Genomic DNA, 20,249 nt, shown 5'->3' with positions numbered 1-20,249 from the left:
ACGGGGCACCCCACCCAGCTCTGCCAGTGCCCCTCACTCCCGACCCACAGCTCCTGCTAGCCCAGCCCGGGGCACCCCACCCAGCTCTGCCAGTGCCCCTCACTCCCGACCCACAGCTCCTGCTAGCCCAGCACGGGGCACCCCACCCAGCTCTGCCTGTGCCCCTCACTCCCGACCCGCAGCCCCTCCTCTGGCCCAACCCAGGGCACCCCACCCAGCTCTGCCAGTGCCCCTCACTCCCGACCCGCAGCCCCTCCTCTGGCCCAGCCCGGGGCACCCCACCCAGCTCTGCCAGTGCCCCTCACTCCCGACCCACACTCCCTGCTAGCCCAGCCCGGGGCACCCCACCCAGCTCTGCCAGTGCCCCTCACTCCCGACCCGCAGCCCCTCCTCTGGCCCAACCCAGGGCACCCCACCCAGCTCTGCCAGTGCCCCTCACTCCCGACCCACAGCTCCTCCTCTGGCCCAGCACGGGGCACCCCACCCAGCTCTGCCAGTGCCCCTCACTCCCGACCCACACTCCCTGCTAGCCCAGCCCGGGGCACCCCACCCAGCTCTGCCAGTGCCCCTCACTCCCGACCCACAGCCCCTGCTAGCCCAGCCCGGGGCACCCTGGCTCTGCTGAAGCCCTGCAATTTGACCAGTGGAAGCTGCAGCTCTCCAGGCCTGGACTCTCCAGATGGACACACCCTGGGTTTGGGACGGCGCCAAGCCCCCGACTGACAGAGTCCCTACACACTTGCTCCAGCCCCACCGACTGGGGCGAGACTCGGGTGTGGGCCCAGAATCGGGGCAGGGAACCCGGCAGTGATCAGGACGGACTCAAAGGCTCCAGCCGCAAACAGCCCCGGGCACCTAACTCTGCTCCCCCCTGCAGGTCACCCCCCCTTCTCCCCAAGGCGTCGCCCACCCAGCAGAGTGGACTCACGGGCACCGATTACCACCCGCACCCTGCCCCAGAGGTGCTGCAGTGCGAGTTGCCACGTGCCCAGCATGCCAGCTGGGGGAAGGGGGCGGACACACCCCTTTGCTGTGCTAGTCACTTCGCAAATACACCAGTGTCCCCAGACCTGACCCACAGCCAGGCACCAATCGGGTTTCCATGGGTGTTAGCAGTAGCCCGGGGAATTCAAAGCTCCTTCGTGCACTCACGCCGTGCGAGCTTTGCAGTCCCTGGGAGTCCACGTGCGACGCTCCAAGCCTCCCCTGAGTCCACGTGCGACGCTCCAAGCCTCCCCAGCCACCCCCCAGGTCAGTGACCGAAGGCAGAGACAGGCTCCCACCCCCGGGGAGCACTGGGAACGAAAAACTCCCAGCCCCGGTGGGCCGGCACAGGGCGAAGGCAGGAGCCAGCCAGCTCACCGGATGGGGAAGGAGCCCGGCGCGCGCTGGGGCTGTCGCTGGCCAGGCGTTTGTGCAGCGGAGCCGAGCCGGCCGGCCTAGTAACACAGGCGAGAGCGGGGAGGGAACCGAACTGGCCCAGGCCCAGGGGGACACAGCTCTGGAGCCTGCCCCCCCTTGGCCAAGGCCAAGGACTCCAGGTACGATGGGAGCTCTGAACGCCAGGATCGGGCCCATCGCGAGGGATTCCCCGTTTCGTTCCCCTCTTCTCCGCCCCGGGGGCTGCTTGTTTCACTTCCCTTCACTGAGGGACGTGAGCGGAGGTCAGAGTCCATCGGCCCCTGGGTCAGGCCCTGGCCAGAGCCCGCTCGACTCCTTATCTCTCCCCGCAGAGCAACAGGAAACAGAAGAGCCGGCTTCCTGCTCCAGCTCGGTTTCGTTTCCACAGGGCTGCTGCAGGGATGGAGTCTGCCCAGCCTGGAGCAATCCCACATCGTACCCAGCTCTGGCTTCAGGGGTGGGTCTTTAACATCTGCAAATATCCCCCCTGCAGAGAACCTCATGCCACTTGAATGAGCCTCCCCCATTTGGCAGGGGGCAGATTTAAATATCCAATTTCAACATTGACCCGTCCCGCCCCGAGTTTCCCTTTTCCCGGGGTCAAATTGGCATTCGCCAGCCCCGCCGGGCTCCCCGGCCACGCACCCGTTATCATCTGCTGCGCGTCGTAGGGCTCCATGTATCCGTCATTCTCCCCCAGCCGCTCCGCCTCCCGCTGGCCCTTGGTGTGCTTGGCGTCGTATGGGTCGGCGTAGTCCTCCAGAATGATGACCTGCGGGGGGCAAAGAGTTCCCAACACGTCGGCCAGGACAACCACAAGCCCCCTAAGGGCCACAGCATCAGCGCGCCCAGTTATGGGGTGGGAGGGCCTGTGTTTCCAGCGGTGCTGGGCCCCACAGCGCCCCACACCTTCAACCAGAGAGCTCAGCAGCACCCCTGCCAGCTCCAGGCCCTGCTTCACTGCCACTGGTGCTGCTGGCACAACCGTGCGACACGACTGTGTTCACACGCACGGTGACAGGAATGCTTCACGGTTGGAGACAATATAATCCCAGCGGAATCAGAAGCTGGTAGGGACAGAGAGACGAGGTGGTGTGGCCTGGTGGGGAGGGCCCTGGACTAGAACCTAGACCTGGCTTCTATCCCCTGCTCTGCCCCTGCCCTGCTGGGTAGCCTTGGGCAAGTCCCTTCCCCCCTCTCTGCCTCAGTTTCTCCTCCCACACTTTGCCTGTTCAGACCCATGAGCCCTCTCTCACGATGCGTCCCAACGACACCGCAGCCAACACACAGGGAGCTCCCAGGGCAGACCAGGCAGCCTGTAGCCGTCACAGATGCTGGCCGGTCGTGGTGATGCTAGCGGGGAGCCTGCTAACGCACATGACAACCACAATGGCCTTGTGCCCACGGGGATCGTGGCAGCACGGCAGTGTCCCTGGAGAAGACAAGGCCTCTGCATCGGTGCAGCGCCCAGCACACCGCAGCCCCCTGAATTCGAGACCCGCGTGGGTTCCAGGCAGTGGGGGGCGCCCAGGCGAAGGCTCTTGTACCAGCGGGGGCAGAGAGTAGGGGATTAATGAGGCCATTGGCTGCAGAAGCCAACGGGCGGGGGGGGGAGTCTGTGGGTCAGGGCTGACCAGCCATGGGCACCTCTGTCTGGGCAGCAGGAGAGCTGCAGGTCGGGACCCAGGTTCAGGCCAGCGCTGCCAGGGGCTCTCCGATTCCAGGACGTAGGCGCTTTATTTAGCTAAACCGTAGCCCCTAGCCCAGCGTGTCCCACTTCCCAGCAAACGGGGTCCTTCCAACCAGACTTTTCATAACGAGCAGCCCCGCCAGCAGGGACTAACGAGGTCAGCGTGGGATCAGTTAGCTGGGGGGACAGAGCGCCTATTCTCCCTTTGGCAGATTACAGCGAGATTGGGATAAAGGGAATTAGGAAAGGGCTCAGAGCCGGGCTAATCAGCTGAGCCCACAGCATTGAAAGCCGCCTCCTGCTCTGGGGTCCCTCATTTCCCAGGATCCGGGGAGAGGGAATGAGAACGTGACCTGCCCAATGCCACGCACCAGAGCTCTGCCAAGCACAGGGGCAGCCGCTCTCCCAGGGGGCGCTGGCTCCCTCGGGGCACCAGTACTTGGCCGAAGCGAACGGGGTTTTCATCCATCCGGCAGGGCAGCACTGTCCCCTCCCAGGCACAGGGCAGGCTCAGGGTACGCAGCCCCTGCGTCCTGACCGCGGGTTAGCAGCGGGAGCTAAAGCCCAGAGGGCGGCCTGCGGGCGAACCCGCACTGCTAACGCCCGTTAAAAGCGGAGCAGCCGTGTCTTCCCGGGGGGCTGACCCCGAGTTAAGAACAGCCATTTGCTGCCGTGTAGACGCCCCTGGGTGAGTTCCCCAAGCCCACACAACAGCTCCCGTGAGCGCCAGCCCCGGGCGCTACCCGCTAGGCCACGGCCCCTTACCGTCTCCTGTTTAGGGGTCTTGCCCTTGTCCTCCTCCGGCGCCGGGCTGGGCGCTGGGCTACCGCTGGGGTAGCTTTTCCCATTCTTCTCATGGGCGTCCACCTTGATGAGCCGGTTCATGTAGGTGCTGCAGCCGGGGCCCTTGGGGGCGCCCTCCTGGGGGCTGCCTTCCGCCCGTGAGTTCTTGCGCATCTTGCCCGTGGCCGCCTGGATCAGCCCCTGCAGGTTGTCCCGGGACAGCCTGCTGCCGCCATCCTTGCCGGGCCCCGGAGCCGCCCGGCAGCCCCCCAGCTCGGCCGCCGAGTTCTTGCGGTTTTTGCCCTGCACTGGGCCGGGGCCCGGCTCGGCGGGGCCCAGGGGCTTCCGGGAGGCGCTGCACAGCTTGCCCAAGCTCCCGCTGCCCGGCCTGGCCCGCTCCGAAGCCGTCTTCAGACTGGAGGGGAACTCCCTGAACCACTTGGCCGCCATGGGGCGGGGGGGGGCTGCCGGGCTATGGCTGGGAGATGCCAGGGAGGGGGCTGTGACCTTTGGTGGGGAGGGGGGGCTCTGGAGCCTGGTGGCTGGGGGGAGGGCGCGTGCCCCACCCGCGGGGGAGCTCCGTGCCAGCAGGGGATGCGGGTGGGGAGAAGGGGGGGTCCTGCTTCCCCCCCGCCCCCGGTAAATCACAGTCCCGGCGTGGGGGGGAGAGTCAGGGGAAGGGGGCCCCCATCGCAGAGGTGGGGAGCGGGAGTCACTCGGGGGGGGGGGGGGCTGGTCCTTAACCCATGGGGGTGCAGCGGGAGGGGGAGACAATGTCACCTGCAGGAGAAGGGGGGTGGGGAGCCTCCTTCGCCGGGGGGGCAGATGGGGTCGCTCCAGGTCCGTCGCCCCGCCCCGGGGGCCTCACGAAGCGCTGCTGGGCGCCCCGAGGCCTGGAGGGGGTCTGCGGGGGCGCAGCGCAGCGGGGTCGGCTCCGTGTCTCCTGCGCCTCGCTCCCTGCAGCTCCGCGGCCGCCGGCCAGCGCTGCCCGGGCTCCCCGCCCAGATCCGGAGGGGGCGGCGCAGGGACCGGCCTGCAGAGAGCTGCCCCCGCCGCCAGGGGGCGCAACCTGCCGCGCAGGGAGCAGGGCGATTTCCAGCGGCGTCGGGGCGCGCGCGCTGCGCGGTCAGTGCGCTGCGCGCTTTGCCGCCGGGCCCGCTTTGTAAATCAGCGCGAAGCCTCTGCGCGCGCGGGTGATCATTACACACTGCGCCCAACGGGCCACGGCTGCGAGTCAGCGCGCGGAGCCCTGGGGCCCCCGCGCAACGGCTGCAGCTGGTGCACGGGGGGGGTCGCCCCGCCGGCTTTGCACGCAGGCAGTGAACGTGCAAGCAGCGCGGGCAAACGCCACATGTCCGGACTAATTGCAATTAGCAGCGCCGCTTGCACCCGGGTACTAGGGGCTCCGGAGCGGGGCCGGCTCGTGCTCCCCGGGGGTGGCGGTTCATCCCGCCCGCCAGGTTTGCACCCCGGGGCCGGGCCATGGGGCTGGCTTGGCCCTGTCCCAGCGGCGAAACCGGGGCTGCAGGGCCCCGATAGGTGCCTGGGACTCGGGGGCTGGTTGTGGCCAGGGCCGGGGCTGAGCCCCCCCCCCCCAACCTTCCCTATCGGAGCCCCCCGGGGAACCGTCCCACCCCTTCCCCTTTGTGGCTTTCTGGGGCTAACTGGCCCCCTTATATAGTCCCCCTCTGGGGGGACCCGGGAGGGAAATTGCCCCCCCCATAGGCCCCTGGTGCCCCTCCCAGGTGGGGCCCTGTGGTGGGGGTGCCCAGCAGTGCACACCTGTCTGAGGTGGGCACAGCTCTGCGGGCCCCTCCCTGGGTCCGGCCAGCCCCACCCTTGGGAGCAGCATGGTCAGACGCTCACTGGGTCTCTCTTGGTCTCTTTGCAGGTTGCTGGGCCCCGTGACCCCTGAACCATGTGAGTAGCTGGGGGAGATGAGCTCCTGCTGGCGGGGAACTGGGGGGCTCGGTGTCTGTCAGGCTGGGGCTGGGGGGCTCTCCTGGCTCTGGGCTGGGAAATGCCCCTCCCAGCTCCTGCCCCCCTGCCGCCAGCATTGCAATGAGCCCCATGGGGTTCTGTGGTGCTGCAACCCCAGGCACCACTCGGTTTGGGGAGGGTCATGGGCAACCCCGTCCCTGGGGCGGCCCTCCCAGCGCAAAGCTCCGGCCCCCAGCTCAGACTTGTATCGGGCCCCATGGCCAGGTGGATCCCAGTTCTGCAGCAGCATCCCCAGGTCCAGAGGCAGGTTCAGAAAATCTTTAGCAGGAATTAAATCTGGCAGTGCGGCCCTCCGCTGGCATCGGCACAGCTCAGTTCACACCTGTTTCAGGCTGCTGCAAACTCAGGACAGGTCACAGCATCGGTTTCCTAAAAGATCGTCTCTAGGAATTATTTTGGGGCAGTTCTAATGTCTGGTTTGTGCTAGGCCAGAGGACTGAGGTGATGACCACGGTGGTCCCTTCTGGCCTTGGGCTCTGTGAATCTAGGCCCTGGTCCTGTTTTGAGGTTATTTCGGTGGCATGAAGGCTTGAAACACACACACGCGCGAGAGAGAGGCCCTGGAGCTAGGGGTGAATCGTGGGTGTGGCATGTTGCACTGCCCCAGGGCCCTGAGCGAGTGTCTGGCTTGATTTATTGATCTTCCCAGCGGTGCTGAGCGCCCAGAGCTCCCTCTCACGTCACCCTCCTTCCACATTACGACTGTAGGGTCGTGGGTGAGAAGGTCACAAAGCGCGCGTGTCCTCTGTTCCTTCTGCCGTTTCAGGGCAAGCAACAACGGTGGCTGGGGTCCTCCCCAGCCCCACAAGCCGAATGGGAAACCGGAGCAGTTCAAATACTCAGGTAAACTCAGACCCTGATTCCTTTTCCTCGCCACTGCTGGGGTTGCTCAGGTGACTGTTCACTTTGCATCCTCCACGAGAAGGCGAGAGAATCATTAACTTTCTGCGTGTCCAGGATTTAATGCTGTGTGTTGCACTGCTCAAACAGAGCTTAATGCTGCAGCAGGATCTCTACAAACAGCCGTTCTGTGTGATGTACAGCTGTGTCCTGTGACAGGCCGGGTCTCTCTTGTACCTGTGTCCGTCTTACAACTGCGCTTTTAATATTGCAAACGAGTCCGTCGTTAGAGTTGCAGGCGCTTTTGTGGGGCAGTCTCATGCTCTTAGCAGTGACCAACTTTGCTCTTTGTTTGTTATCAAAACCAACGGGATATAAAATAATCCATGGGTGGTGGTTCAAGCTAAATCCTTAATCTGGCAAACGGTTAAACCCATAAAATGCAGATGTTAAACTGAATAGACGTTAAGGACGTGGGTCATTTTTTTGCAGGACCAAGACCTAAGTTTGTACCTGAATGTCCATGATAAACCCTTTCACAGGGTTTCAAGGGAAACAGGCATCTCATCCTGCAAACTATTAACCAAAACCTGGATCAGGAGGGTGGGAGTGACGGGGGAATCCATCTTTGGCTTTTAAGATAAAAGATGCATTTTATTGTCACTAAAATAGAGCTTCAGAGGGGTAGCCGTGTTAGTCTGAATCTGTAAAAAGCAACAGAGGGTCCTGTGGCACCTTTGAGACTAACAGAAGTATGGGGAGCATAAGCTTTCGTGGGTAAGAACCTCACTTCTTCAGATGCAAGTAATGGAAATGTCCAGAGGCAGGTATAAATCAGTGTGGAGATAACGAGGTTAGTTCAATCAGGGAGGGTGAGGTGCTCTGCTAGCAGTTGAGGTGTGAACACCAAGGGAGGAGAAACTGCTTCTGTAGTTGGATAGCCATTCACAGTCTTTGTTTAATCCTGATCTGATGGTGTCAAAATAGAGCTTGTTGATCTTTTGAGGAGTAAAGTAGCTAAAGCCCCAGAGATATTGCGTGTGTGTGTGTGGTGCACAGATATGCAAGAGAAACAATAAAGTTCTTGGCATTGTTAGCATCTGTTGGCTAATGTCCATCATCAGAACTTAGCCCAAAATGTATTTCTATAATTGTCGGTGTAACCCGTTGAGGGGGAGCTGTTTACCAAAATAGGTATTTGTCCCTTTCCCCTGAGGCCACTTCAAACCACTCTCCGGTTTGTTAATCCACAAATAAGGCTGTAAGAAAGTTGTTTGGTTGGTTGTTCAAAAGTTATAGCCACAGTTTGTTAATGTGGCGATTCCAGGTGTGCTCCTCCCGCAGCAGGGCAGCGGCACAGAGGAGATCCTGCGTGTCCTGCTTGGATCTCACAGGCAGGCATGATGCTTGGATGACTGGGCCAAAATTTGAGTCAAATTTGCTGCAATTATTTAAAAAAAAGTTGCTGTTTCTGGAAGAAAATTGCAGCCTGCAACTTGCGTTCAGCCTTATCCGTAAGCTTGTCAAGACCCTGCTTCGCCGGAAGCACAAAATGGAGTTTTCGGTGTTTTTCTTGCTTGTTTTTCAAGGTGTCGTCAAGAAAAAGGATTCGGAAGTTTATGTCGGAAATGTCCCGCCTGAAATGAAGGAGGTATCTTCATCGCTGTTTTGGAAGGGGCGTTCTCTGCTTTAGTGATATAAGTTAAGCAGTTAACATTGACGTCCCACCGAGTCGTACGTAGTCTGCCGTCTTTAACTCTTTGTGAAATGCGGTTACGCGGATTGATTTCCCCGCTCTGCCGCCAAATAATCTTCCAAGGGAGACGAAAGCTGGCTTGCAAACATCCGCACTTGTTCCTGTGTAAGTGCGGACACGGAGGTGGCAGGTTGGTGCTGGTCATGGGATTAGCGATGCTCTTGGGGGGAACCTGCAACAGGAACCCAGCAGTTTAATATAATGGCCGTGACTCTTATCAGGGCAGGAGGAACTTTCATCTTGCTCCCCATAGTTACTCTGCTCCCGTTCCCTACGGTACGTCTTTCTGAACCAGGAGCTGGTGTCTGCTCCGCTGGCGTGACCCGTTACGCTGATCCCGTTCCAGGGCCGGCTGTTCTGTGTGTAACAGGTTTCGCTGCAGCCTTGTCAGCTGCCTCTCTCGGCACAGACGATCGCTGGACTCACCCAAAATAAAATGCGCTCCCGTCCCTGTGGGAAACCGCTGTCCTGAATCTTCCAAATAAACCGCCTGCTGCGGCCGCTGTCAGTGCCTCTGCTGTAACGAGGCCTCTCCCCTTAACGTGGGCTCCTTTGCTTTCCCAGGAGGACATATTGCTCCTGCTCAGGGACTTCCACCCGCAGCGTATTAAAAGGTGCCATTCCGGGTTGAGAAGGTAGGTTTGTTTTTCCTTTTGCCCTCAGTGTAGTTCTGTAGTCCCCACTCCCTGGGAGAGCAAATGGCCTTTCCTTAGCTTGCTCCGCAGATTGGGTGGTCGTGGTAGTTATCAAGTTATTTCGTTCTAGGGAGTGTCTTCGGAAGAGCCCCCCGCTGGCACCCTAGCTTCTCCCTTCTGTCCAGAAACAGCAGAACAACATTCTGGGGTCACCCTGGAAGCTTTTCTCCACCTGCCCCCCCGCCCCCGAGTCCCTACCAAGCTAGTGCGACAGGAGGCCAAAGGCAGCCTGAGGAGTAGGGTCTTGGGTACAGTTCCTGGAGATAACTTAAGCCCCTTGATTTGGGCTTCTCTCCGCCCTATGGCAGTCTGGCTCGTTGCCGGGAGCTCCCTGCGGGTCCGCCCAGTGGCACTTGTTCATTGCTGGGCCATTTCTAGCTTCTTGTTATTGGACACAGCAGGATGGGTCTGTGACAGGTTCGGTCACAGAGACCCCCTTGGGACTGTCACCTGACGTGTGGAAATTACCTCTGAGCCCGTTTTCCCTGCCAGCTTGGGACTCCAGAACCCTGCCTGGTGGAGCCAGACATGCTAGCCTGCTGCAACACAGACCCAGGGTCTGAACCACACCCCCAAAGCTGCAGACTTAACTGAAAACAGCTCAGCAGGTCACCTGCCTCCTGCACCCAGCTCCCAAACCCCAAATAAATCCATTTTACTCTGTATAAAGCTTATGAATTGTTCGCCCTCTATAACACTGATAGAGAGAGATGCACAGCTGTTTGCTCCCCCAGGGATTAATCACTTACTCTGGGTTTATTAATAAACAAAACTGATTTTATCAAGGATAAAAAGTAGGAGTTACGTGGTTTCAAGTAATAACAGGCAGACCAGAGTAAGTCACCAATCAAAATAAAACAAAACACGCAAGTCTAAGCTTAATACATTAAGAAACTGAATACAGGTAAATCTCACCCTCAGAGCTGTTCCAATCAGCTTCTTTCACAGACTAGACTCCTTCCTAGGCTGGGCCCAATCCTTCCCCTGGTACAGTCCTTGTTAGTTCCAGCAGACATCTCAGGTGGTAAGCAGGGATTTTCTCATGACTGGCCGCCCCTTTGTCCTGCTCCACCCCCTTTTATAGCTTTGGCACAAGGCGGGACTCTTGTTTCTCTGGGCCCCCACCCCTGCTTCTAAATGGAAAAGTACCAGATTTAAGATGGATTCCAGTATCAGGTGCCATGGTCACACGTCACTGTAAGACCCCTAGTCTCCATTCCCCATGGGCTGGCCCACTTGTCCACAGGAAGGCTTGCAGGTAAATAAACCATTTACAAACAATTGTCCTAATCAGTGGGAGCCATCAAGATTCTAAATCACCATTAATGGCCCACACTTTGGATAATTACAAGAGGACCTCAGAGTTGTACTTCATATTTCTAGCTTCAGATAAAGAATGATACATGCACACAAATAGGAGGAATATATTCAGTAGATTATAAGCTTTGTAATGATACCTTACAAGAGACCTTTTGCATGAAGCATATTCCAGTTGCATCATATTCACCCTCATCAGCATATTTCTATAAACCATAGGGCGTGCACCGTCCCAGGGTAACGTGGCACCTTCCCCTCCCCCCCAGCTATGCCTTTGTAGATCTCGGCTCCTCTGAGCAGGTGCAGGCCGCAATCCAGCGCTTCAGCGGGCACCTCGTGAACGGACGTCGCCTGTTTCTGAGCCGCACGGGCGCAGGCAACGGGAGGAAGGACCCGGCTGGGACCCAGAGCACCGTGGGAATGCCCGTAGGGCTGCTGCTAGCTCTGAGCTGTGTAACTAGCTGTAGGGGAGGCCGCCTGTCGGCACGCTTGGCCAAGGCTGCTTCGGATGGACCGAGCCCTGTGCTCACTTTGTCCCTTGCCCTTCCCTTCTCCCCACGATGTCAGTCAGACACGGGGGCTGCTGCCCGAAGGGGGGCGTGGGAGGCAGGACGGGCTCTGGGAACCAGGAAGCCGGGGTGATGTTGCCAGCTCTGTCACTTTGTGAATGGGAGAACGGGGAGGGGGATGGCTGCAGTGTCAGAGACCTGCCTGTTGTAAGGGGAGAATAACCTCCCCCCCCTTTGCAAAGTGCGCTGGGCTCTTTGGAGGAAAGCCCCGGTGTCGGCGCACCATGTTCCCTGTCCCGCAGAGCTGGCTGGAATACGACCACCTGCAGCCCTGAGCTGCTGCCCGCTGTGGGGAGGGCAGGAGGGAGCTCCTGCTCTCTGAGCGCTTCCAGCCCGTGGGGGCTCGTGTCTTGCATGGTGAGATCAGCTCTGTTTTCTTTGCAGGCTTTGGAGAGAGTCCCCAGAGGAGAGCTTGGTCTGAGTCAGGGTAAGCGCTGGGGGGTCCCGGCCTGCTGCCTCCGGGCACTGGTTCCATCAGCAGCGCCCCACCTCCCACCCCCACGGGGAAACGAAGCTGGGTGGCTGCTCGTAAGCTGAGCTATCTGGCTGCCCCACGCCCCTTTGCTCTGCACGGAGCAGCCTGTGTGTGACAGGAATGATCAGGGAGGGGCTCGTTCCACACGCCTCTGGAGATGTCCTGGCCCAGGCCCCCGGACAGCAATTCCGGGCCCCAGGGCAGAACAGTCAGTGCCCGCCCCCCCGCATGCACAAGCCGCGGATGCCTGACATTCGAGCGGTGCTTTGCCTGCGCTGATGGGTGCCCAGCGAGCTGCCGGCTTCGCTGCGTTCTTCCGGCACGGCCAGGGCTTTTATGTGCCCGCCCAGTAGGGCTGCCAACTCTCTAATCGCGCAAACCCAAAGACCCTTGCCCCACCTCTTCCCTGAGACCATGCCCCTCTCCCGCCCCTTTCCCAAGGCTCCACCCCTGTTCTCTCCACCCTCACTCCGTCCATCGCTCGCTCTCCCCCACCCTCACTCACTTTCACCAGGCTGGAGCAGGAGGTTTCGGGGTTGGGCTCTGGGAGGGAGTTTGGGTTCGGGGGGGGGGGGGGGTTGGAGTGCAGGAGGGGGTGAGGGGTGCGGGTCCTGGGGGGGAGTTTGGGTGCGGGGGGAGTGACGGGTGCGGGCTCTGGGAGGGAGTTTGGGTTCGGTGGGGGGTTGGGGTGCAGGAGGGGGTGAGGGGTGCAGGTCCTGGGGGGAGTTTGGGTGCAGGAGGGGGTGAGGGGTGCAGGTCCTGGGGGGAGTTTGGGTGCAGGAGGGGTGAGGGGTGCAGGTCCTGGGGGGCAGTTTGGGTGCGGGGGGAGTGACGGGTGCGGGGTCTGGGAGGGAGTTGCTTGGAGGGGGGGTGGTGCAGATCCTGGGAGGGAGTTTGGGTGCAGGAGGGGTGAGGGGTCAGGCTCTGGGAGGGAGTTTGGGTGTGGGGGGGGAGGGGTGTGGGCTCTGGGAGGGAGTTTGGGTGCAGGGGGGGGTTCGGGGTCAGGCTCTGGGAGGGAGTTTGGGTGTGGGGGGGAGGGGTGTGGGCTCTGGGAGGGAGTTTGGGTGCGGGGGGGTTCGGGGTCAGGCTCTGGGAGGGAGTTTGGGTGTGGGGGGGGAGGGGTGTGGGCTCTGGGAGGGAGTTTGGGTGCGGGGGGGGGTTTGGGGTCAGGCTCTGGGAGGGAGTTTGGGTGCAGGGCTCTAGGCTGGGGCAGGGGGTCGGGGTACAGGAGAAGGTCAGGGGGTCGACACTTACCTCGGGTGGCTCCTGAAAGCGACCCACACACCCTTTGGCAGCAGCTGCTTGGGGGGGGGGGGGGGGGGCAGGGGTTCTCCGCTTGCTGCTGCCCACAGGCACCGCCCCCACAGCTCCTATTGGCTGCAGTTCCTGGCCAATGGGAGCTGTGGAGTTGGTGCTCAGGGCGGGGGCAGCGTGTGGAGACCCCCTCCCCAGGGCCGCAGGGACTTTCCGGACGCTTCCCGGAGCGGTGCTGAGCGAGGGCGGGCAGGAAGGTCAGTTGTCCCCTCTGCCCCCCCCCGTCGGCTGGCCTGTCCTAGACCCAGGGGCACTGGAGGTTGCACAGGCTGGTAGGCCCAGGAACCTGGAGTGGCTTCTAATTCAGCAGCCACCTGTACCCTGATCTGCTCGCTGTTCATCGAATTCCCAAGTGTCCCCTGCCGGTCTCAAAGGGGAACATCCCCTGGGTTCGTGGCTTTGCAGGAGCTCGCCTGTGTGTTCCTTAGTCCCTGTTGTCAGCAGCTCACCCTGTGGCTGCCAAAACACCAAACCGGCTCCAAACACCAGAACTCTCCTGCCTGAAAAGGCGGCTGCGACTGGTGCACGTGGGCCTGCTGGGGACGAGGGAATTCGGTCGCACGAGGGACTGGCTTAGCTAATTTGGGGGAGGTTCTGGGGGTGACCAATGCCGCTGGGCACGTTTCAGTTGCTCTGGTTAAATCTCGCTGTAAGGTTTCTAAACCCCTTCTCCAGCAGTCGCGCGAGCTCCCGGAGCAGGAGGGGAAGGCGACTGAAATCCCGTCTGGCGGATTTTAATTAAAGGGCTCGTTTAAATCTCAAACCCTCCTGTTCTTCCTCTGCTCCTAGCAAAGGCAGAGAACCAAACCCTGCAGCCGGCACCTCCCGATGCAGTGAGGCAGATCTGTTACGCGGTTCCCATGGAAATGAGGTAAGCCCCAGTGCCAGGGACCCCGGCCTGCCAGCATCACCGGCTCTGGGATAACGACGCTGTGACGTTTAATGCTCCTCACTCTGCCACTCGTTCAGTCCTGGCTGCTTGGCCGAGGTGGCCACGTTCCATCCTGCTGGTAACCTCGTTAGAGGATCTCAGTTCTCTGACCTCCGCCAGGCCAGGCCAGTGCACCAATCCGCTCGCCTCCTCCCCAATAGCTCAAACGCCATAACTCCGCCGACCCGGGTACCTAGCCCCTGATTCCCCCCCACCCCACAACCTGTGCCTCGGCCTCTCCTCCCCCTGCCAGACTCAGTCGTCTCGGAACTCTTAGAACGAATTCATTCCAGCCGCTGCTCCTCGCTTGGCACCTGTCGAATCTGCTGGTGGGTGAAGAGAGACAGAGCCGCTGCTGGAGGCCTGTCAATGAGCATGCAGGGCCTTGGAGAGAAAGGGACGAGAAGCGTTCTGTTGGCTAGATCGCACCCTCTCTCCCCCACCTTGCGAAGGGCTGCACCACGTGAGAAGCCTTCCCTTTGCTGACTTAAGCTAGTTTGTTTCCACTCCAGGGGTTCCTTCTTGGCCCTCATGCTGAAAGACTGCTTTAAGGATTTGAACTGGTTGGTGTCCATTGCAAAGCTGCACGGAGAGGCGGGGCTGCTGGTGACGGATGCTCTGCCACAGACCCCGTACTTCTGGGCCATACACCTCACAGAGGTAGGCATGGGGAAAGCCGGGCTGTGAGTCCTTTCACCGGAGCCCCTGTGAGACGGTCGCCTTGTTCTTGGGGTGCGTGTATCCGACTGTAACACGCGTATTTCTGGGCTAGCCCATCCTGGGGGGTCTACAAGCAGTCTGCGTAATGATTATGTAGGCCCACGAGGAAAAGGCCAAATGTGCAAAGGGAACCGCAGGGAGTTCTGATTTCCGGGGACGGGATGATTGATGCCCATTCTAAGCACGGTTTCACACTGGGAACTCTGCGCTTTGAATTTACAAGGCTCAAATGTAACGAGGAAAAGGCACCGTGGGATCAAGTTCCAATCCCTCCCCCCGCCCTGTTTGGTTTCTGCTCTGGGGTCTTCGCTCCCAAGCCAGGGACATGCTGAAATCCCGGGGGGCTAAGCGTGATTTGCTGAATTGCAAAGGGAGTGAGCCAGAGTGGCTGGATGCGGGGGGGAGTGGAGAACCTCGGCTGGCACCAGAGTACAAGTGAGTGGTGGTGGATGTGCAGTCGCGCTGGCAGCCTGGCGCGAGGGGTGGGATTGAGTGGGTGCTGTGCTCTGCTCTTTCCTCGGCAGGAAAGTCACTCGAACATGCACAAGCTGTTCTGCCAGCTGGCGGAAGAGGAATCCAAGCAGCCCTACCTGCCGAAGCAGGCGGTGCAGCGAGGGACCCGGTGCATGGCAGAGTGCATTCTGGGGGACGACGGCGCGGCGTGGAACAGGTTTAGGGAACAAGCTGCATGCTCAGAATGGACCGGCTGGGCGAGAGGCAGCGCTGGGGCCAAAGGGGCGGGGGAGTGGGGGGGACATTCGCTGATATCGGTTCCCCTCGCACTGTGCATGGAGGGCATGTGGCACTTTCCTGGTCTGCAGGTTTCTTAGCGCACCTTCACCACGTGCAGGAGCCTCTGTCCCCATTACCGAGCCGCAGCCGCTCTGTGCCAGCACCGCCTGGCCGCTGCTGAGACCAGGGAATTCCCAGGCAGAGGGGCAGTCGAACTCAGCAAGTGCAATTATCCAAGCTGGGGTTTGTCCCATGTTGGGGTGAACCCCCGGCCGCCTTCAAACAAAGCACACGTCGCTCTAGCCAAGCTTTGCGGTTCACCAGCCACACGGTGTCACCTCGCACTATGCTGGTGAAAGGCGCCCCCTGCTGAGTGCCCAGAACTAGCTCGTCTCACCTGGCTTCTTCCCTGAAAGTCTCTCATGCAGGTATTGTCCCGGCCTGCCCTGGCTTCGCTCTCCCGGTCTGAGTTACTGAGATGGCAGGAGATAATATTGCAGTCAAAACTCCATTTTGCTGAGATTTTAAGCTGCACTGTTTAAAAAAAAAAACAAAAATTCCCTAACCCCTGAGGCAGTCAGCTGGCCTCTCTCTCTCCCTCCTCTTTGCAGGACAAATATTAAACCAGGGGTCGTCAAGCTTTCAGAAGTGGGGTGCCGAGTCTTCATTTATTCACTCTAATTTAAGGTTTCATGCGCCAGTCATACACTTTAACATTTTTAGAAGGTCTCTTTCTATAAGTCTATAATATAACTAAACTATTGTTGTCTGTAAAATAAATAAGGTTTTTAAAATGTTTTAAGAAGCTTAATTTAAAATTAAATTAAAATGCAGAGCCCCCTGGACTGGTGGCCAGGACCCGGGCGGTGTGAGTGCCACTGAAAATCAGCTTGCCATGCCCCCTTCGGCACGCGTGTCATAGGTTACCTCCCCCTGTATTAAACCCTGGTCCTGTAGCTTCTTTCTGGGCTCACGTTCTCTTGTTTGACCCTCACAGGTGCTGGGTCTTGGAGAAAGTGGAAGATCTTGCAGTAGTTCTCTTTGTGGACTTTGGCCGTTCGGCCACTGTCCCTCTGAACTCACTGCGGAAGCTGGATGAAGACGATTTCTGGGACATAAAACCGCTGGCCCAGCCCTTCATGTTCCAAAAAGGTGCTAGCATAAGGCCCCGATGTTGCAAAGGGATCCGTTCCCACTGATGCTCTGCCTGGATCGCTTTGCACAGCTGGGGCGTTGGGTCCTTTGCAGCCTCCCATGGCAACAGCTGTGGTCTGTAACTGATTTTAAACTTCAGTTTGGTAGAAACAACCTTCTGGTTGTGCAGTGTCACTTGCTGGCCAGGTAGGTGAATTGCATTTGACCAGCTGCAAGGTTAATCTCTTGTCTCTCCATTACACTAAAAAAACAACAGCGGGTCCTGCGGCACCTTTGAGACTAACAGAAGTATTGGGAGCATAAGCTGTCGTGGGTAAGAACCTCACTTCTTCAGATGCAAGTAATTGAAATTTCCAGAGGCAGGTATAAATCAGTGTGGAGATAACGAGGTCAGTTCAATCAGGGAGGGTGAGGTGCTCTGCTAGCAGTTGAGGTGTGAACACCAAGGGAGGAGAAACTGCTTCTGTAGTTGGATAGCCATTCACAGTCTTTGTTTAATCCTGATCTGATGGTATCAAATTTGCAAATGAACTGGAGCTCAGCAGTTTCTCTTTGGACTCTGGTCCTGAAGTTTTTTTGCTGTAAGATGGCTACCTTTACATCTGCTATTGTGTGGCCAGGGAGGTTGAAGTGTTCTCCTACAGGTTTTTGTATATTGCCATTCCTGATATCTGACTTGTCCATTTATCCTCTTGCGTAGTGACTGTCCAGTTTGGCCAATTGTGACGAACTGGGCCTGTTCTCACTGTGGTCTGTGAATGCTGACAGGGAAGTGTGGCTGGAATAGTCTGCATTGGAGGATGGGAGACAGCCCGAGGGCGCATACCTGAGGGTGTAACACGAGAACCCAGGAAGGGGTTGAAGGCCAGGTGACTCCTTAGCCCGGGAAACTGAACAAAGGCTGTGGGAGGGGTCGCGGCAGCGAGAGTGTGGGAAGCAGGCTGGAGAGATGGCTGGGAGGCAGAGATGGCTCTGACCTCCCAAGGGGGGCTGGGCTGGGATGCCTTGGGACCCCAAGATGGACCTAACTGAGGGGGTCCCTGTTGTCTGTGCCTGCAAGACCTGTCTTGGACTGTATTCCTGTCATCCAAATAAACCTTCTGCTTTACTGGCTGGCTGAGAGTCGCAGTGAATCGCAGGAAGCCGGGGGTGCAGGGCCCTAACTCCCCCACACTCCGTGACACCAATGTACATAGCAGAGGGGCATTGCTGGCATATGATGGCATATATAACATTGATGGACATGCAGGTGAATGAGCCGGTGATGGTGTAGCTGATCTGGTTAGGTCCTGTGATGGTGTTGCTGGTGTAGATATGTGGGCAGAGTTGGCATCAAGGTTTGTTGCATGGGTTGCTTCCTGAGTTAGAGTTGTTATGGTGCGGTGCGTGGTTGCTGGTGAGAATATGCTTAAAGTTGGCAGGTTGTCTGTGGGCGAGGACTGGCCTGCCTCCCAAGGTCTGTGAAAGTGAGGGATCATTGTCCAGGATGGGTTGTAGATCACTGATGATGCGTTGGAGAGGTTTAAGCTGAGGACTGTAGGTGATGGCCAGTGGAGTTCTGTTGGTTTCTTTTTTGGGCCTGTCTTGTAGCAGGAGGCTTCTGGGTACGCGTCTGGCTCTGTTGATTTGTTTCTTTATTTCCTTGTGTGGGTATCGTAGTTTTGAGACTGCTTGGTGAAGATCTTGTAGGTGTTGGTCTCTGTCTGAGGGGTTGGAGCAGATGCGGTTGTACCTCAGCGCTTGGCTGTAGACGATGGATCGTGTGGTGTGTCCGGGGTGGAAGCTGGAGGCATGAAGGTAGGCGGAGCGGTCGGTAGTTTTTCGGTATAGGGTGGTGTTAACGTGGCCATCGCTTATTTGTACTGTGGTGTCTAGGAAGTGGACCTCCCATGTAGATTGGTCCAGGCTGAGGTTGATGGTGGGGTGGAAGCTGTTGAGAACGCTTCAACCTCCCTGGCCACACAATAGCAGATGTAAAGGTAGCCATCTTACAGCAAAAAAACTTCAGGACCAGAGTCCAAAGAGAAAGTGCTGAACTCCAGTTCATTTGCACATTTTGACACCATCAGATCAGGATTAAACAAAGACTGTGAATGGCTATCCAACTACAGAAGCAGTTTCTCCTCCCTTGGTGTTCACACCTCAACTGCTAGCAGAGCACCTCACCCTCCCTGATTGAACTAACCTCGTTATCTCCACACTGATTTATACCTGCCTCTGGAAATTTCTATTTCTTGCATCTGAAGAAGTGAGGTTCTTACCCATGAAAGCTTATGCTCCCAATTCTTCTGTTAGTCTTAAAGGTGCCACAGGACCCTCTGTTGCTTTTTACAGATTCAGACTAACACGGCTACCCCTCTGATACTGTTTTTTTTAGTATTTTCAGTATAAATCCCCCAATTCCCAATGTGGAGGTGCAAACCAGGGCTGGAAGAACGCTCTGCAGCTGTAAAAGCACTGTGGCTTTCTCTGCTTTGAATACTTACAGCCCCAGTGGCAAAACATTCACCTGCTTTTCCAGGAACATAGTAGATCTTATCTTACCCTGAAGGTCTTTGATGCCTTTTTCTCCTTTCTCACTCCTGCTGCTGGGTTGCTGCCTAGTGATGACGTATCACAAACTCCTAATTTCCCATAAAATGTTTGCTGCTCCTCAGAGCAGGTCAGCTTCTAGTGTGGGTTGGGTGTAATGGGAAGCCCACCTTGTACTGGCTTTTCTGGGAATTCTCATTTCCTGCTGGTTTGCATCCCTCGCCCTGCCATCACTAGTTAATGCCTCTGATTAAAATACCACCTCGTTAATGGGATCTGCCACAGCATGCTTGGAAACAGAAGCACTGGTTTCTATTTGCCTGTCTTTGTATCCTCACAACGTCCCTGGGATGGGTACCATGTCCGCATTTTACGGGTGGAGAATTAAGTCACATGGAGCTGGGCCTTAACCCCGGGTCTCCCACCTCCCGGGCCCACAGCCTATACACAGGACCAACCTGCCAGGTCCCTGTAAACTCCGGAATCTCTTGGCTGTTTAAAGTGCTGAGTTACTATCCTGCGTTCCTCCGTCTGATGCAGGGCAGAACCTCACTGAACCCTCTTTGTCTTTTAGAGATGGTCTCTGCAAGACCCATGGTCCGGCAAATCCTGCAAGGGAAGGTGGTTGGCCCGTCTCGCCTGGAGGTAACATAGCCCTGAGCACTTGGGGTGTGTGAAAGGCTCGTGTGTTGTTTGAGAGGATGCTGTCCTCCCCAAAATGCACAGGACCATTGGTCCCGTCTGTCATCACAACCCTGGGGTCATATTTCATTGGGCCAGTGTTTAGAGACATTCACACCCAACGTACATACCCAAGCCAGCTTTCTGGTGTGTGTACAGCAGTGACCAGTTCCCCTGGGGCTCCTTCCCACACCTCTGTGAGATCTTTACCCATCCTACACCAGCTTCCCTGGAACGGGAGGAGGGGGAGGGAGGCCTCTGGCAGCTTTGTAGAGGGATTTGGAAATGGTGGGAGAGACCGGCTAACTCTGCCCCACTTGCCTTGTGCCAGCCTCACATCCTGACATTCACCTTCTGCGCCGAGGAGGAAGAGGAAGCCGGGGACCCTCAGGAGCTCTGAGCTGAAGTCCCCTGCCTCTAGCTGCCCAAAGCAGGAGGGGGCAGAGAACTGCTGGACCTTGGAAAAGTCGTCTTCAACCTGAACCAGCCTTATTAACTGGCGGCAGTGGTGTGATTGGGGGGAGGGGGCATCTCTTATTTCTCCAGGTTTAGTGATAGCTAAAAGGGGATATCTCGTTTTGATTTTTCTGTAAAATTGTGAGGGAGCTGGTAACTGTCCCTCTGGCACCTGACTATTAAATGGACCCTGGAAAGGCC

At 58.1% G+C, this 20,249-nt stretch overlaps 2 protein-coding genes across 6 annotated transcripts in view; one reads left to right on the top strand and one right to left on the bottom strand.

Moving 5' to 3' along the window:
- SHE (Src homology 2 domain containing E) overlaps positions 1-4,765 on the bottom strand; it is a 13,363-nt gene extending 8,598 nt beyond the window's left edge. Inside the window, exons 1-2 of the mRNA XM_054010948.1 lie at positions 3,857-4,765; positions 2,047-2,173 (exon numbers count right to left, since the gene is read on the bottom strand). Coding sequence (XP_053866923.1) covers positions 2,047-2,173; positions 3,857-4,324 — 595 coding nt within the window. The 5' untranslated portion in view covers positions 4,325-4,765. The remainder of the gene's footprint in view (positions 1-2,046; positions 2,174-3,856) is intronic.
- On the top strand, positions 1,217-20,249 carry TDRD10 (tudor domain containing 10). 5 transcript variants are annotated; one of them, XM_054010953.1, is made up of 13 exons: positions 1,217-1,251; positions 5,766-5,794; positions 6,642-6,718; positions 8,305-8,366; positions 9,036-9,106; positions 10,750-10,936; positions 11,437-11,479; positions 13,631-13,712; positions 14,285-14,432; positions 15,017-15,162; positions 16,222-16,376; positions 19,486-19,556; positions 19,924-20,249. In XM_054010953.1, coding segments are annotated over exons 2-13 (1,113 nt in total). In that variant the 5' UTR covers positions 1,217-1,251; positions 5,766-5,792; the 3' UTR covers positions 19,993-20,249. The 5 variants fall into 5 exon arrangements, with proteins under 5 accessions (XP_053866928.1, XP_053866931.1, XP_053866925.1 ...); XM_054010956.1 differs by lacking the exon at positions 1,217-1,251 and adding an exon at positions 1,279-1,541 and having other exon boundaries at positions 10,750-10,909; XM_054010950.1 differs by lacking the exon at positions 1,217-1,251 and adding an exon at positions 1,279-1,541.

Source organism: Malaclemys terrapin, chromosome 21 (assembly GCF_027887155.1).
Source record: "Malaclemys terrapin pileata isolate rMalTer1 chromosome 21, rMalTer1.hap1, whole genome shotgun sequence".
NCBI lineage: Eukaryota > Metazoa > Chordata > Testudines > Emydidae > Malaclemys > Malaclemys terrapin.
The sequence above is the reverse complement of the archived record's forward strand: the minus strand, read 5'-3'. Positions and strand labels throughout refer to the sequence as shown.